An 18,270-nucleotide genomic window follows, 5' to 3' on the forward strand; every position below is an offset into this window, starting at 1 on the left:
ATTCATGCTTTTATTTTGTTTTGCTCTGACTATTCATCTATCTTTACTAGAATAAGACGGGAGCTCCGTCCTGTACAGCTGCCAGGCTTTTACAGTTACCAGAAGCTTCCCTACTTTAGCCTCCTTATTCATGGAGTTGACTGTAAGATATTGCTAATCACTGTTACTTGGCTCCAGCCAACGTCTCTGGACCTCTTTACTGTTACACCCTGAGATCTGCCAACAAGTTTATCCTCTCAGTTCCCAAATCCTTACCTGAAAGTGTGAGCAAGCATTTTTTTTAACACTATATTTTGTTTTTCTATTGTTTGATTCCTTCTCCACTCATCATAACCATTACATCAGAATCATTATCATCTCCAGAGTGTTAACTGGCTCGCTGTGGCCCTGACACACGGAGGTTGGGCTCACATCATGAGAGCTGTGCTACCATGTGGAGGGAGAGGGAAAAAGGGCATTTGAGTGATGGGACAATGTGTGGAGGGAGAGATTAATCTCATACCAGAGAGCAGTCTGGAAATGCTGTTACTTTACTGGATTAAATTTCAATTACATTTGAGCAAGGCACTGAAGGCTTAATAAGGGGCTTAGGTTTGGTCCGGGCCAACAGCTGACAGCACAGTAGTTGTTACTGTTCATGTGTTAACTGTGAGATAAATGAAAGTGTGAAGAAAATGTTAAGGTTGAAGTGAGGCAGGTCAGGAGTTAATACTGATTAGAAGCATGGTTGAAATTAGCTTGACTGCTAAATTGCATCAAATATAAAATGTGTTTCTTGTGTTAACACTGCTTACTGTTTGGCTTTATATATTATCAGACATCACCGTTTGCCAAGTTCACTATCGACGGGCACAGCGGGATCTTAAGAGTCAAACCTGGTGAGACTCTGGACTACGAGACCACGCCCACACACTTTGTGACGGTGGTTGCAAAGGTGAGATTTTGCACATGACGCTTTCTGCAAGGACTTTATTATTTATTAAGCAACTACATAATTTATATATATATATATATATATATATATATATATATATATATATATACAACTTTATTTATACAGCACCTTTCAAACAAACATGCAGCCTAAAGCGTTTCCCATTGCAAACCTGAAACAACACAGTTCAATGAAATAAAAAATAAAAACAATTAAATAAATAACATAATAATAATAAATAACATTATTGCAAGACTATAAGTCAAGAATGTTGTTGTTGTTGAATAAACGTCCATAAAATAAAATAATATAAAATAAAAGTAGTAGAATATTTTAAAAGGCATCACGACTCAAAATAAGAATACTACCACTTAAAATTAAAATTAAACAATACAATGTCACAATCAATAAATAAAAAGTAATTTGAATAAAATAATATAAAATGCAAGATTAAAAAAATTATTTAAAAGTCATTAAGACTCAAAATAAACAAGACTAAAAATCACAATAAGACAGTAGTGTTAACAATTAATAAATAAAAAAGTCAGTAGAATAAAATCAATTTAAATATAAGATAAAAATCATTTCAAAATGTTATTACGACTCCAGATACAAATACTGAGACTTACAATTACAATAAAAACAATAGAATGTTAACCATCAATAAATAAAAAGTCAGTAGAATAAAATTATTTAAAATGTAATATAAAAAATCATTTAAAAAGTTAATAAGACTCAAAATAAATATACTAAGACTAAAAATTACAATAAGACAAAAAAGTCAACAATAAATAAATAAAAAGTCAGTAGAATAGAATAATATAAAATAAAATGATAATTAAAAAAACAATTACGAAAACTTTAAAACAATTTTAAACTTAAAGTCAGATTTAAAAAGATAGGTCTCTAGTTTTCTTTTAAAAAAACAGACAGAGCTTGGATTCTAATATCCAGTGAGAGTTTTGAGGCATAAAAAGGCTCTTATAGGTAATCTTATGGGACATTTTTGGAAGATTTAACTTAAAATCAGTGGAAGACTAAAACTCACAAATCTTTCACATTCGTATATTTTATCTCTGATTTAACATATCAAAGCTGCGAGCAGCTTGCAGGTTTCTTCAACCTTTTTCCAACAGCTTTGATTTTGACACGTTTATTCTTTCAAATAAATCTGTCAGACTTAAGCTTTGATGAGATTTACCTCTTTTTGCACATGAAACAAGGTCACATTGGAAGGAAAGAAGGCAGAACAGAAAGCTGCCTGGTGATGGCCAAAGGTCATGAAAAGTTAAATCAGACTCAACTTTATAAACACCAACACTTTGCTTAATTTCTAAAGCCTCTGTATGCAAAGTGATTGGAAATGTGAAGTATTGACAGTGTTGCTCCAACTGTGACTAACTTATAGTCTAATCCTTCAATCCTGAGAAATAATATGATGAGAGGGCCAGTTTGTGTTTGAAGTCTTAGCTCCTCCGTGTGTGTGTGTGCAATATATTACATGATGCTTGGGAATTAACAAATCAGATACTAAGAAGGTAAATGTATAATAAAATATATGAATTATATTTTATTATACATTTAGTCTTCACACTGGAAGAAGTTAAATGACAGCAAATCTTCACTAGGAAGAAATGTAGATTGATTAACTACAGCAACTTAGAAAAAAGTATGGTAAAACATGTACGTATAACAAAAAATTATAGCAAAGTATAATACAAAAAGTCACATTTAGCACACAGTTAAAAATACCACCCCACTGAGTTTATTTAAAAAGTGCGCACAAAACAACAAAAATGTGCCTTTTCTAGATAGATTTGTCTCGAAAAAAAAGTTTTTATCATCATTCTTTCTAGTGCAGTGCTCGTAGGAAGTATTTATTTGTATAGTGCAAAATTATATTTTGTAGGTAATGCTAATGCCTCTTGCTAGTGTAACCTTAAATAACAGAGAAACGCTATCTTTTGTATTATGCTTAGCTGTCAGTTAATAAAGTTTTGTTTTTACTGTTGTCAATGGATCTGACTAACGGTCAGTGAGATATGCCCTAGACACACACACACACACACACACACACACAGACACACACACACACACACACATGGACACTTCTTGCTTTATAGATAGATAACATCTGACTTGTACAAACATTGTCAAAAGGTGGTTCAATTACAGTAGAGAAGCAATTGTAAAATTAAAATAATAATAACTCCTTTCCTTTTAATGCCCAAAATAGATGAAGTAAATTACACAAAAAACTTGCACAAAAAAAGGGATTTTAGTACTTGAAATACCGCGTAAATATGAATATAGTTGAACTACCTGCAAACTTCAACTACTACAAAATGCAGTGGCATCAATATACTTAATTTAACTCACTACTGGTTAAATTAAGAAAATACACTGCAGCATTTAATCCACGGAGAACAATGAGTCTCTGCCTATTCCGCTGCCCCTGGTGCGTAATAACATAATTAACTTAGCCATGCAAATTAAATTACAGATCATACTGCCCACCAATTAAACTTAATTTGACTTGCTAAGAGTGGATTAAGAGTTCACGTCCCAACAGACATCTAACCGATAGGGTACGACTAGCAATAATGTTATGCTTGTATTTTATTTTATTTGTATTATGTCATAGCTAGAAATCAAGCTCATCGAACCATTACAAGTTACTTTGCAAATGTTAAGGCTGTTTTATCATACTTTGCCATGAATAACATTGTATTCCAAACTCTACTATGACAATAATAAAATGTGCTGACTCTTCCTGCTGCCTCGCTGTTTGTTTTCTCAGGATGGAGGTGGAAAGTACAAGGGAAAGCACCAGGTTTTGACCTCCACAGCCACCATGACAATCAATGTCCTCGATGCTCAGGACATGCCTCCGTCCTTCGTAGGAACTCCTTACTTTGGTTATGTCTACGAAGTCTCTGTTCCTGTAAGTCCTCCTCTTATTTTTACACACCAGTGAAGGTGATCAGGGTGCTATGGAAGCCTGTTTCTGCCAGTGTGGTGAATGAAATGATCCTGTAAATCATTATAATGATAACATTTCTTAAAATAGCGAGTTAGTATCTCAAAATAAAAAATATGGACTAACTATTGCAACATAAAAATGTGCTTTCTCAAAATGATCATGTACTTATATCAAAATAAGACATAGTACCTTAACATAATGACTTATAGCAACATAATGAGAAACTTTCCATTTACTTTTAAATTACTTATCTTGAAATAATGACATTTTCTCAAAAAAATTCAAAACTTTCTCAAAATAATCCATTCACTTATCCCGAAATAGTGATTTTGTACTTCAAGATATTGGTTTAATATGGCAACATATTTAGCAACTTTCTAAAAGATTTTTTTTACAATATTAATTTATTTATTCATCTATAAATAATTAGAAACTTTCTTAAATATCAAAATCACTAAATTTATAAAAAAAATAATAACTTTCACTAACTATCACAACAAAATGAAAAACCTTCTGAAAATAATTATTTTCTTATTTAAAAGTAATGTCTTAATATTTTTATAAAATGAGAAACTCCCAAAATATTGACTAGTATGTCAACCTAATAATACAATTTCTTAAAATAATAACTTACTTAACTGAAAATAATGACTTAGAATCGCAGCATAATAAAAAACTTTCTAAAAACAAAATTACTTAACTTGAAATAATGACATTTTCTCAAAAAAATGAGAAACTCAAAATAATAATTTACTTATCCCGAAATAATGACTTTGTTTATCAAAATAATGGTCTAATCTGGCAACATAATGAGAAACTTTCTAAAAAAATAATAACTTATCTTTTTGTATTATGAGACACTCAAAATAATGACAAAAAAATCTAAAATTATTCACTAGTATTTCAACATAATAATAAAACTCCTCAAAATAATAACTCACTAATCCAAAAATAATTATTTGAAATTTCAGCAAAACTTCCTCAAAAGAATGACATAATATCTTCTGGGAAACTTTTACATTATTGGAAAGTGACTATTTTTTCTTTTTTTCTTCTCATGGCTCTTTTTTTTTGCCATTCTCTGCTGGAAATGCACTTGCAAAATGGTGCTGATTTTGTTTACATGCAGGAAATATACACAAGATAAATAAAATGTTTTCTCTTCCAGGGTTCTGAAATATTCACTGTGTACGCTAAAGATGGAGATCAGGGCAACCCAAACCTGATACATTATTCCATTCTGAATGGTGAGATCTACACATCAAGTAATGGATTTGAAGCTGCAGTGTCTTGTTTACTGATTTCATCCTTTTTATACGACACATTCACAACACGTCTGTTATCACCTTTCAGGTAGTGATGGTGTCTTTGACATAAATAGCACCAGTGGATGCATCACCCTGACAACATATCCAACTCTGCTGAGAAATGAGTTATATGAAATTATAGTCAAGGTAATGTTTTGTCTATTCTTTCACTCTCCTCTCAGTTATTTCTAGGGACTAATTCCCTAGAAATATCTCTTATAAATTTAACCTACTATTGAATGCATGCAGGCGTCTGAGGTGGGGCCGAACAATCAGCTGCTGGAGTACGATGTTACCACGGTGACGGTCCGGGTGGTGGATCTCAACAACCATCCTCCCACCTTTTACGGAGAGAACGGCCCACAGAGCAGGTTTGAGGTCACCATGTACGAGCATCCTCCTGCAGGGGAGATCCTCCGAGGCTTTAAGATCACCGTCAACGACTCTGATCAGGTAGATTTACTCCCAAATACCTCTACGCCTGCTGTACTTTAACCAACATTCATTCATCAAGACATCTGCCAGATGTTTTCCTTCTTTCCCCCCCAACATATCAATGTTTACTGAACTCATCTTGAGTCTGATATATCTTAATTTTTCTATGCAGCTACATTGGTATTTACTAGTTTGGCGTCTCTACATTCTGCTGTTTGTTTTTCTCTGCAGGGAGCAAATGCTAAATTTAAACTGAGACTCGTGGGGCCGAGTCGAGTGCTGCGAGTCGTCCCACAGACAGTCCTCAATGAAGCGCAGGTGACCATCATTGTTGAAGACACATCTGGCATCGACTATGAAAAGGGACCAACCCTCTCTTTTAAGGTCTGACTTCATATATTACAATGTTATTAATGAGTATTATTGAAATGACCCCAGTGTATTATCTGGTGCTTAAACTCATTATTTTCCTTTTAATTTATTTTTTTAGAGCTCAAGATGAAGTCTTTAAATTACTTGTTTCTCTGACCAACAAACGACCAAATTTGCTCAATGTACAATTAAATAGAAAAAAGTTTTATAAGAAATTCTCATATGAGATGTTGGACGTAGCAAATATTTGCAATTTCCTTTATAAACAGAAACAATCCATTATGAAAATGATGGTTGGAAAAGGAAGTCTGTCCATGATTCCCAGACAGAAATATCTCAACAACTATTGGATGGATTGTCATTAAATTTAATGCAGAAATTCAAATTCCTGGTTTTTGCAGACTTTGAATATCTTACTTTTTCCATCTATCACCTTCATCAGGTGAAAATCTAATCCTTGCATGTTGGCAAAAAAAACACTTTCATAGAATATTATGAAAAATCATACATGAGCAATAATAACTTATTATGTAATAATTCAAATATACACTTCTGCCTGTAAAGTTCGAATAAAATATTTTTTATCGCTTTCCATGAAATGATTGTGACTATGTGACAAAGTAAATATATTCATAAAACCTTATTAATAAATCTCTTCCATATCACAATGCAAATTAAACCACACTTAAACACTAACACCCCCCTCAAATATTAAAATGTTAGATATCAAACAGTTTGGTCCACAATGAGCATATCAGCCTGACAGGGCTGCCACTGTTTTGTGATGGAGATATACTGGATCTGTTGATGTTTGTGAAGTCAAAGAATCCTAATCATTTTCTATGGAGAGCAGGAGATCCTGCAGCACGTTGCATGATGGATACAGCTGACTCTGCATACTCATAACTCCACCTCGACCTTTTGCAAATGAGGTCCATCCATCACATCAGGCTTGCAAAACTCTGATCCAACTGACAAACTAGTCCGTGCTGATCAAATATGGATCAAAATTCTGTTATTGCACTGCCTGTTCCTTGCTTAAATGTACTATTTAGCAGTTTTCGGCATGTTTGCTGTATTCGGCATGTCAATAAATGTATCGATTAATAAACTAAATGTTTCATAGCTGTTTGAAAACACACTCTGTATGCATCTCTCTGCAGCTGCTGGCGGTGGAGATCGACACCCCTGAGAGGTTCAGTGCCACAGCTGACATTGTGATCAACCTGCTGGACACGAATGACAACATCCCCAAATTCTCCTCTGAGTATTACATCGCCAGAGTCCCTGAGAACTCTCCGGGAGGTTCCAGTGTTGTGACTATAACAGTAAGTCAATCACGATTAAACTCTGCTTTCACCTGAACAAAGTGATTACATAATCCACCAATCCCCCAATAGATGAGTATTACTTGGTGCAGTTTATTAGATGAAAGTAGGTTGTCGGCAGGGAAAAAACTGCACACTGCTCGCTGGCTTTTTCTCCAAAATTCTCCATTTTATACCTCAGGCAGGGATTTCATTAATAGAAATATTGGCACATGTGTCTCTTCCTTTCCATCACACTGTATATATCCTGCCACCAGGCAATATGTCCAAGCTACATAGTGAGGAGTAAAAAGCTTTATTTTGCTGAAAGGTTAATCATGCTGACCTATACCTCCATCCCCGCTCACCACAGGAAGAGACTTATAGCCCGCCCCACCCACATAAGATTAAGACCCTTATCCCCAGCCAGCACCAGTAAGAACATCTATAAGGGACCTTCAGTCTCCTTGGTTTGACCTCCAGAGTTGCTATATAGAATTAAATGTATCAGATTGGTAAATAATGGTGCTGAAAAAGTGTTCATGTTTCACGCTTTATTGTGTGTATAGTATTTTTAATCTCTGTCCTGTCCCGTCCTCCAGGCAAATGATCCAGATTCAGGGCCCTGGGGTGAAGTCAAATACACGATTTATGGATCAGGATCAGATTTGTAAGTAAAAACCTTTCACTCGTGCCAGTTTAGGTTTGGTCTGATCAGATATTTAACTCTTGCACTTCCACAAAGCACATTTCATAGACTGAAGAGTTATTTTATGTGGATATGACTCAAGACCGCTCAGGGGCTCAGGGTGTTTGGTGAGCTCAGCCAGCGGGACGCCCAGTCTTGATTCATCTTGGTTTCTTTGATGGAAGAGGTAAGAAGGGAACCGGTTTGATTGGCCCCTCTGCTCCACAAACAGCTCGCTCTAAAATGGCTGCAAGATGCTGGCTAATCTCCTAATTGGATTGGAGGGTTAAAAATAGACAGCCTGGGCCGTCTCACATAGGGAGAGCCAATTAACATGCGATGTGACAGCTGGAGCCGCAGAAACGGCAGCCTCGAGAAGCAAGGCAGCATGCAGCGAGGAAAAAGTGAGAATTTATGCTCGTCTTCTGGAGGCAACCTGAGTTAATTGTGTGAAAGTTATCAGTTTCAAGGCAACTTGTGAATTTTCACAGAGGAAAATGGGACAGAAACAGCGGCTGTATAAAATGGCAGAAAGCCCAATGTTGAACTACTGTAGAAAGCACTCTGAAAGCTTACACTTTCCTGTGCAATTATAACATTTTTGACATTATTCTGATGGCATAAGTTTTAGAAAAATGACAATATTGAGAATTCGTCTACTGCAGAGCATGCACTGCTGTTTGCCTCAGTGTTTGTGTACAGCACAACCATGGAAATTCTGCACATCAGATCTCAGAAATGTGGATCCAAATCTGCATGAGAACACACAGAGTTAGAGAGTTATGCTAGATTGGCTGATGGTGGAGAAGAAAAGCATGCACCTACCATTAAAGTTTGAAATAAGCGAGTTATGACAATGACAACGATTAATAGTAGGAAAACGTCATAACAACAACATTTTAAACCAATAATCAATAATCAAAACAATGAACCAAGTATTTTCTGCACAAAATCTGGTGATGAAAAATCTTCAAACTTAAAGGACTGTAGTGTGCCATTTTCTCTTAAATCTTCAGGGGTACTATCAAGTAAAAGTTTTTTTTTTAAAAAGAGAGAGAGAAAGAAAGAAAAAATAAACAACAAATACAATCTTTCAAACAGTCTTTATACCCTGTATCTCAGGAGTTGTGAATCAAAACATTAAGTGCTTTAAAATTGGTCAAATGTTGGTGCTACTTTATCCAGATTGTATTCCTTGCACTATTGCAACTTTTTATTGAATGTCAGTGAAATTGGGAGAGTAGTTATTGCGATATCAGATGAAGGATAATTCTGCAAAGAGAATCACACAACAGTATGTAAAAAGTAACTAGTAAATGGTAAACAGGCTCACTTCATTCCTGATGCATTTTCTTTGTATTATTTCTGTCTATTTTGACAACATATTCCCTGTGATGAATGATGTAAATCTGCTTTTCATAGTATTTATAAATATGAGTCATGCTGAGGTTCACAGGATGTGATGTGCTGTGAAAAAGGATGGGTTTTTTTTAGAAACTCCAGGTTTGTGTTTTAACACAGTATGGACAGCTGTGGATATGACTCTACACTCTCTGAATCTGCAGGTTTGCCATCCACCCATCATCAGGCATCATCTCCACGCAGCCCTGGACCAGCCTGGACGCAGAGGTCAGGTCCAAGTACAACTTCTACATCAAGGCCGAAGATTCGGAGGGGAAGTACAGCTTGTCTGAGGTGTTCGTCACCGTCCTCGACATGAACGACCACCCTCCAGCTTTCGATGAAAAATTCCTGGAAAAGACCATGATTATTGGCATACCTGTCAAAGTGGAGGTACAGAATGTCAAATCATTTTAACCCTTGATAAGTCGATAAAACCTAGCTGGACATTGTAGTGTTAAGTCGAGTACTGACAATATTAACCTTGGATTTTATATTATTATTATTATTATTATTATTATTATTATTATTGGATTGAAACATATGTTTTCTTTGAAAGACTGCCAAAGATTTACCATTTTTCATAGAATGGAACTGTCAAAACAGGCATTATTGTTGAATTTTTAACTTTCCCATGGTCCTTGAACAGATCATAGGATGCAAAAGTTTCTGTTCGAAAAAGTAACCGAAACTAAGCTTGAAATTGTGATATTTCTGTCAAAATCAACTATTTAAAATGTTGCCAAAATAAACCGTTTGGAATAACTAGATACTGTTAAAAACAATGAATTCTGCACTCCTCAGCACAACTAGGAAACCATGATTGACTTTGCTAAAACAAACGGTTACGTGACAAATATTCACTGGAAATCAGACAGAACAGCAAGCTGTTTACACAGAGCAGAGAGGAGAGGACAGGAGAGATTGTAAAATGCAAATAGTTCAATATGTATAGCATGTGGAGACCCAATTTGTTTGTTTTTTTAACATTTGTGACACAAAATGTCATGTTTTATTGCAAATTTCCCAAAAAATCTGAGAAATTCAACTTTTTTTATTTTTATGATTTATATCATAATAATCGTGTTATATTGCAAAAGACACATTTTTTTGTTGTTGTTGCTTCTAGTCATGATTGTGCTGATTCCATAGAGGTGCCAGAAGACTTATATTCAATTTTTTTTCCTATAATAGATAATTGAAAATACACAACCCTTTTCTGTTATTCCGTCATTTTTTACAGGCAGTGGATGAAGATGCAGAGTCTCCCAACAACGTCATTGAGTACTCCATCATGACGGCAGATCCAGACAACGCGTTCGATATCAACGCAGACACTGGGGAGATCAAGCTGAAGCCGTACATCAAATCCATGGAGATTGTGCAGAATATCACCAGGCAGAAGGACTGCAAGTGGTCTCTGGTGGTCCAGGCCAGGGACAGAGGCTCCCCATCCTTTAGCACAACAGCCGTGGTCAACATCGATATCACAGAGGCGGTAAGACTAAGTTCTGACTCACAGCGTGCTTGCAGCGCTTTCTATTCCAAGCTTCAGGTAACATGAGCTGTAGATTCAAGCAGTTTAACATATGATTGGCAATGTTTTCATGCTACGCAGCTGCTAATTCAGCATTCTTGTTTCAGCCAGTCACATTTCATTGATCTCATATTCTTTAAAGGATAATGCCGGCCATTTTTATGCTTTTTTTAGTCCCATGAAGAGACCAAAACCAACAATGAATTTTTCCTACTAACAAGAGAAAAATATCTGGCTCTGAAGCTGTTCAGAAGCTAGTTCCTCCTTCGATAGCCAGTTGCTAAATTTATCCATCTGGCGACATGTCATCTCTCTCCTTGTCGTGAAGAAGGTGGCGATTTTTCTTCATTAAAGTTTGAGTCTTCTTTATAGCCAGTTTCTTGCATGCATACATGCATTAGTTTAACCATTATGATTAAATATATTGCATGATCTATTTACCTCCCACAAGAGTTTTTTATTAGCGTTAGAGCAGAGCGACTTCTGATTGACACCACGCAATTAGTTTAGTTTAGTTTAGTTTATTATTAAAATCCCCATTAGCTGCAGCAAAGCCACAGCTATTCTTCCTGGGGTCCAACAGTATCAAATATACAGTTGAAAACACAAAACATAAACATTGACACCGCGCCATGACAGGAAATCCCATCTTCTTATATTTGGTCTACAGTATTTTTCATCAAAAACAGCTGTCTGCTGCAGCGACAATAAAACTAAATGTGATATAATATCAAACAATGACATAAAAAAAGGCTAAAAAGCTCCATAGAGAGCTGCAGAGTTTGTGATAAGTATCTGTGTCTTTGTTACAGTGAGTCACACTTTCCCATTACACACAGTATATTGCAGCTATAAATGTTACCTAAAAGGGTAGGCTACTTGAAGTGCACAAACAACCAAGGTAATGCCCTATATAGCTCGCTTAATCAATCAATCAAAATTACTTTATTTATCCCCGAGGGGAAATTCAGTTAGTCTGGTAACTCTGGACTGATGGCTGTAGCAGCGGAAAAAAGGGATTGTTTTATCTCTCCGTCCTGCAACGGAGAGAGGAGCCGTCCACTGCTGATTTTTTGGTCCATAAAGGTGTTGTGTAGCGGATAATCCGGGTATTTCAAGATGGACTCGAACATCTTGTCAGTGCATCTCTCCACCATCTCCTCCAGTGGTGAAAAGTGAAAAATATTTCTTGTGATTCAGATCCACTCCTAAATTGAATAGGTTGTTTCTCAGCCCATGCTATGAAAATCTGGCCATTCGTTTTTTCATAATCCTGCTGACAATCAGACAAACAAACCAAAAACCAGACAAAACCAAACACATAACCCCCTTGGTGGAGGTCATAAATAGTATTATTAAAAAGTTTTTTTAATCTATGAAGTCTGCAGGACATGTTGTTAATAAATACATATTAGTCCAAATAAGTGGTCAAACTGTCCTACCCAGAAGAGATTTTTCACATTTTGGCAAACCAAATGTTGATTTTATTCAAGACTTTCAAACCCATCTAAAGGATATCTTATTAGAAAATCAATTTCCTAATAAGGCAAAACACAGCTGTTTTCCAAAGATCCAAAAAACTGACACTTATTATTCTTTTTCAAAATAAGTTACAGTGGCAGCGTTAATAAAGGTTTTTTCTTCTATGTGCTATGGCTGCACAAATAGTACTTGTTAGTAATGTAATTCAAACTGTTTTTTGTCTCTTGAGTCAATTTGAACACATACATATAAAATACAAAAGAACAGCAGCATTATCCTTTAAAGTCATTTCATTAATTCTTTACATTACATTAAGTTTTTCTCATGTTTTTTCACCATGTTTTCTTTTCTTCACGACATGATGAGATGACTCGGTGTCTTTGTCTTTGTCTTTGCTGTTGTGTATCGTGCTTTTCAGATCAGAGGTCGAATTGTTACATACTTCATGGGCCTCAGAAGGCGTCCGCTGACTGTTTTTGGAATTTGTCTCAGCTTTGTCACGTCCCTCATTATTCTAACAGTCTGTATATCCACGATCCTTTACTGTAACTCAGTGAAAAAGTCCAGAATCAACCCTGAGAGTAACTATATCAAAGTGGTGCGCAGAACGAAGTGAGATCTCTGACACCTGGACTTAAAAAGACATGTATTTTTTTACTGGTTACCTCTCGTCTGTAAGGAGTACTGGAGCACATCTGAAGGAATAATACAAATGTGTGTTTTTCTATGTTCCTTTTTTCACTTTTTGATTGGATTTTTCTAACAATGTAATAGGATTTTACACTGTCTAATCTTTTCTTAATCATCTTAAACTAAAAGGCTCTCACAGTGACAAAGATGGAGCCTTTTTCTTTGGATTTAAACCTGCATTTGCTCACTTAATCTCCATTTTTTTCACACAAGCATGCACTTGTCATTCAGCCCTCATCAGTCACATGCCAAAAGGGAGATCCTAAAGCACCGCACTGCCAGATGCATCCCCAACAACTAGTCGTGCATAGTTCTTAGCTCTGCATCAGCAGCCGTGTACTGTAGGACATGAGGAAGACTGAGTGTCACATTGTTGGTAGACATGTTGTTCGGGCCTCCTCTGTCAGTGCTTTGCATCCATCTCATGCTTGCATGCTTTGAACAAATGCTGCATTAACGCTTGCATTCAGTCCCCTCGGACTTGATTTAAACTCTTTTATTTGTGCTCTTTCACAGACTCCTCTCAAGGGTCCTATGGCGGCCTTTTTATTGAAAAGTAGGGACAATCCTATGAGAGCTCTAGGCATGGTCACTGTTGTCATAAGCTTATTGGTAGGGGTGACTGTCTTGATCTCTACGGGTTTGTACATGCGCAACTCAAAGTCAAACAGGATCATGCCGGCTCGTCGCATCATCAAGAGGCGGCCCAGAGACCCCAGGGACCAGCAGCCCTGGAACTTCAAGATGCCTCTCATCACATTCAACAACCCCGCAGATAAGTTTGTCATCGTCAATGATGAGAGAAGCCCCCGACCGAAGCCTCCACCTCCCAGCGCTCCTCCGCCTCCATCTAACACACGGCCCCATGAGAGGCATCGGGCCATCCCAACGATATCTGGCGCCCTGGTCTCCAAGGGGTCCAAAAAATCTGGTCGCCGCAAGGAGGGAAACGTCAGCTCTGCTTTGGTGTCAGAGCTTAAAATGAAGCTGGAGCAGAAAATCAATGAGAGCAACAAAGGTTATTATTAACAGTGTCATACAAAAACGTCTCATTTAAGGTTTTTTGATGCTCTTAGCTCATCGACTGTCAACCTGATCTTCATGTGATGATCTGATGGCTTATGCATGAGTAAATGGTTAAAAAAAAAATGGGGGGAACAGATATTAAAGTCTTAAGGCGAGATAATAACAAGTAGGTACCTCAGCTGACCTGGCTTAGGTGAAGAGAGGAGACCGCTTAATCTGCCTCTGGTGCAATGGGAGATAATTCACCACACTGCCATCTTGAGGAAGATTACATCATCCTTAGAGTAAGAGGCACCAGAGAGAGAGGATTACTAAGACTTACTGTCTATACATAAGTTGCATAACTTCCTGAAAAGTGTACATGTCAAAAAAAAATCCTATGAAAAATGTTTCTTTTTGCTCAGTGGAGCGTGCAGCTGAATGACACAGTCGTGGAAAAAAGACACTGCTTCTTATAAAGTGCTAAAGGACCCATGTGTTAATATTTTTACTGTGTTACATCAGCCGCTTGAAAGCTGAGAAGTTGCTCTTTTGTATGATTACAATGTGCCACTGTAGGTTTTCACGGTAACAGGAGCTAACAGAGTTGCTTTTATTTATTTGAGTGTGTTATTATAGAGAAATAAATGCTTTTATATAAATGACATGGGTCCATTTAAATGTATAAATATGCATATATGACAAGATTCTCTGTTGTATCTTGCAGCAGTTAATAACATACGGTACAAATAAAACCATCTAACGCCACTAAAGATTTTCAAGCACAGATGTATATAACCTGCTCGGACATTTCCTTTATAGCTCTAGATATTGAAATATTGAGTCTGTGTCGAACATTTAGGTTCCTCTCACTCCATGTTACTCCAATGCCTTCAAATGTTGGCAACTAAAAATAATTGCATTGCTGTGACATCTTGTATCTGACTATATCATTATTTGTAACTATCTTAAATAAGTTGAGATGAACTATACATCTTAACTATAAATTACACTTGCCTGGTCCTTCAAAGTAACATATTTGTACCGTCTTTGTACTGTCTTGATTTTGAATAAATATTTGAAAATAAATTTGTCTCTGCTTTATTTTGTCCGGATTGTATGTTATTTTGGAGTCAGTTTAATTTAAAACTTTAAAGTTTTCTGTTCTTTCCTCTTTTTTTTTTAAAGGTTTTCTGTTCTTAGTTTCATAAAAGCAATTTATGGTACACTATACAGTGACTTACACCTTATTTTATATTTTTCACCTTATATTTCTTTATGGCATACAATACTAAACTATACAAATAGATTTTTATGAAATTTTTCCAACATATTATAATATGAGGTGAATATGAAATTTTGAAGACGGTTATGAGATGTCCAAAAATGACCCCCTCAAAGAAAAGTCATATAGCATGTTGATTTTTGTCAAAAATGGTCAATTTGAAAATGCCTAAAAATGCTGAAAATGACTTAATTATCGTCTGTTGATACATATTACAGCATAGTTTGTCCATAACTGTTAAAAAACAACAAAAAAGCACACCATATTATGGGATGTCCAAAATCAGACAAAACCCAAAAAGTCATTATTTTTTCATTTTTCTTTAAAACTTTTTTTAAAATTATTTTTTGTATTATTTATTTTTATTTTCAATTTTTTTAATTTTTTTTTTATTATTTATTTTTTTAATTTTTTTATTTTTTTATTTTTTTATTTTTTTATTTTTTTATTTTTTTATTTTTTTATTTTTTTATTTATTTTATTTTTTTCGCTTCTGCGCATGCGCGGGTTTTTCCGCTTCTGCGCATGCGCGGGTTTTTTTCTACTGCGCATGCGCGGGTTTTTTTCTACTGCGCATGCGCGGGTTTTTCGGTTTCTGCGCATGCGCGGGTTTTCCCGCTTCTACGCATGCGCAAGAGTTGCGCATGCGCAGAAGCGGGAAAACCCGCGCATGCGCAGAAACCGAAAAACCCGCGCATGCGCAGAAGCGGAAAAACCCGCGCGTGCGCAGAAGCGGGAAAACCCGCACATGCGCAGAAACGAGAAAAAACGCGCATGCGCAGAAGCGGAAAAAACGCGCATGCGCATTGCGCAGAAAAATAAATGAAAAGTTAAATAAATAAAAATAAAATATATATATATTTTTTTTTTTAATAAAAAAAAAAATGTTAAAAAAAAATTAAATTAAAAAGTAAAGAAGTAAAAAGGACAGTGGTGGAAGAAGTATTCAGATCCTTTACTTTACTTCAGGAGGACTCTTAACTGATATGTATAAGTTAGAAGAGGCAGGTAGCTACGGAGGGGGCCATGGAAGGGGGGGAAAATTAAGGTTGAAAAAAAAAAGATGTACGCAAAACCATTTGCGAGGTCTCGCAAAAGTACAGAAGATTGTATCGTCTTGTCGCTTGGAATCAGCAAATAGAGGGAGTCATGGAGGAGGATTTCGAGCAGTTCCTGCGGCCAAGAGAGGTCCCGCAAGCGGACATCATGCACATGAAAAGAGACAAGGTGGGCACAGAATTAATTCAGTAACGTAGTGCGTCAGCGTAACAACACAGAGCTTGGAATAACGGTAGAAACTAACTTGGGGGAAAGTGTTAGCATTGCACGCTAGCTGTAATGTTAGTGCTCTAACGTGAAGTTTTGCCAGTACAACCATTATGTCGTTAGGGTTACAGATGTTGCCGATATGGTACAGATGTAGATGGTGATATGTTATATATATGTTTGCCGTAAAACGAACTGTGAGACACAAAAGTGGTTACCATTGTAACTCCCCAGATAGCAAAACTGGTCTTGCCCACAACCTACTTGCACAGGCTTTGATCTTGCTAGTCTCAGTGATGGCTAAACGTAAAAGCTTTGCACAGAACAGAGTTTAGCACAGCAACTCTCGTCAATGTGAGCAGTGAGCAGAAACCTTGAAAAACACATTTCAATGTCCATTTGCAGTTAGTTTATTAACACCCTAACGTTGGCCAGGCCTAAACAAATTCAAAACTGCATCAAAATAACAGAGAGACAGTTAAATCGACTGACAGACCATTGTCTTTTGCTAAAGCATTATTATGAATAGAACAGATAAATATGCTGCCATGTGCAGGACTGTTCATTTACTATTGACCTGAACCTATTTAATTCAAAAGACAGACCAATTTTCTGCAGTAGGCTATCTCTCTCTTGCCTTCTTTACATTTATAATTTATGTTCAAAGTAAACATTTCAAGTATTTCTTCTAATATGTTCTGTTTTCTGTTTGCAGGTTGACAAGGCAGTGATTTCTGTTATGACTGATGAACAAATGGCCAAATATATCACTTCATATGGTGACAGAGTAGCTGTCCTTTCCTTCTGTCAACAAACAATGTGCAGCCTTGATAAAGAGACTCTTATACAAAGATTAGGAGATAAAATAGAAACTCGGAAAATGAGATCAAGGACAAAAGGTGTGCTCCAAAACCCAGGTGAGGGGATGGCAAGACATAGAAATACTGCAGCAGAAAAGACTTCCAGGAAGATTGAAATAGGATGGCTTCATTTTTACAATAATGAATACCATCAAGTGAGAACCAAAAATGGTGGAGGAACACGACATGCAGCTGCGGAAAAAACAACAACTGTTGCTCAGATCTTGAAGCTAGGAAAAGAGCTATTTTTTCCAAATGGACAGTCACCCAAAGGACAAGCTGATGACTTTACCTTTGAGGTCTGTGATTTTAAAAGAAAGCGAATTATTTTCGATGACACTGTTGGTAGACTGTATGAACAAACCAAAATGAAGCTGCTTAGATTTTACATTTGCACAAAAGAAGAAGGACCTGCAACAGATCAGTCTTCATCTGAAGAGGATGAATGTTGTGAAGATTATTTATCTGAGGATTTATCTGTCAGCTGAGGGAGCAGATTCACAGTTGACTGAGGATGGATTCCACCTTGATGCAGATGATTCAATTACAGATCTACTGGATCGTGGACCCTCATCTGACAGTGACATAAGCAAACAGGTCTGTGGCAGTAGGAACAATATTTGTTATAAAATAATAAGTAATGACAGATTGAAAGAGATTTTGCTTAAAGATTAAACTTCAGGTAATACCTTCATCAAAAGATAATTATCAAGTATTT

At 36.3% G+C, this 18,270-nt stretch overlaps 2 protein-coding genes across 2 annotated transcripts in view; both read left to right on the top strand.

Annotated features, from left to right (window-relative positions):
- Positions 1-15,234, top strand: part of LOC131959348 (cadherin-related family member 1) — a 119,816-nt gene extending 104,582 nt beyond the window's left edge. Inside the window, exons 10-20 of the mRNA XM_059324516.1 lie at positions 818-934; positions 3,735-3,878; positions 5,086-5,164; positions 5,271-5,371; positions 5,474-5,677; positions 5,891-6,043; positions 7,195-7,359; positions 7,941-8,008; positions 9,592-9,820; positions 10,671-10,925; positions 13,653-15,234. Coding sequence (XP_059180499.1) covers positions 818-934; positions 3,735-3,878; positions 5,086-5,164; positions 5,271-5,371; positions 5,474-5,677; positions 5,891-6,043; positions 7,195-7,359; positions 7,941-8,008; positions 9,592-9,820; positions 10,671-10,925; positions 13,653-14,165 — 2,028 coding nt within the window. The 3' untranslated portion in view covers positions 14,166-15,234. The remainder of the gene's footprint in view (positions 1-817; positions 935-3,734; positions 3,879-5,085; positions 5,165-5,270; positions 5,372-5,473; positions 5,678-5,890; positions 6,044-7,194; positions 7,360-7,940; positions 8,009-9,591; positions 9,821-10,670; positions 10,926-13,652) is intronic.
- Positions 15,235-16,158: 924 nt separating this feature from the next.
- LOC131960060 (uncharacterized) lies at positions 16,159-18,108 on the top strand. The gene is made up of 2 exons (XM_059325273.1): positions 16,159-16,653; positions 17,408-18,108. Exons 1-2 carry the CDS (start codon positions 16,576-16,578, stop codon positions 18,038-18,040), a joined length of 711 nt encoding a protein of 236 aa, XP_059181256.1. The 5' UTR covers positions 16,159-16,575; the 3' UTR covers positions 18,041-18,108.
- Positions 18,109-18,270: the final 162 nt, after the last annotated feature.

This window comes from Centropristis striata, chromosome 21 (assembly GCF_030273125.1).
Source record: "Centropristis striata isolate RG_2023a ecotype Rhode Island chromosome 21, C.striata_1.0, whole genome shotgun sequence".
NCBI lineage: Eukaryota > Metazoa > Chordata > Actinopteri > Perciformes > Serranidae > Centropristis > Centropristis striata.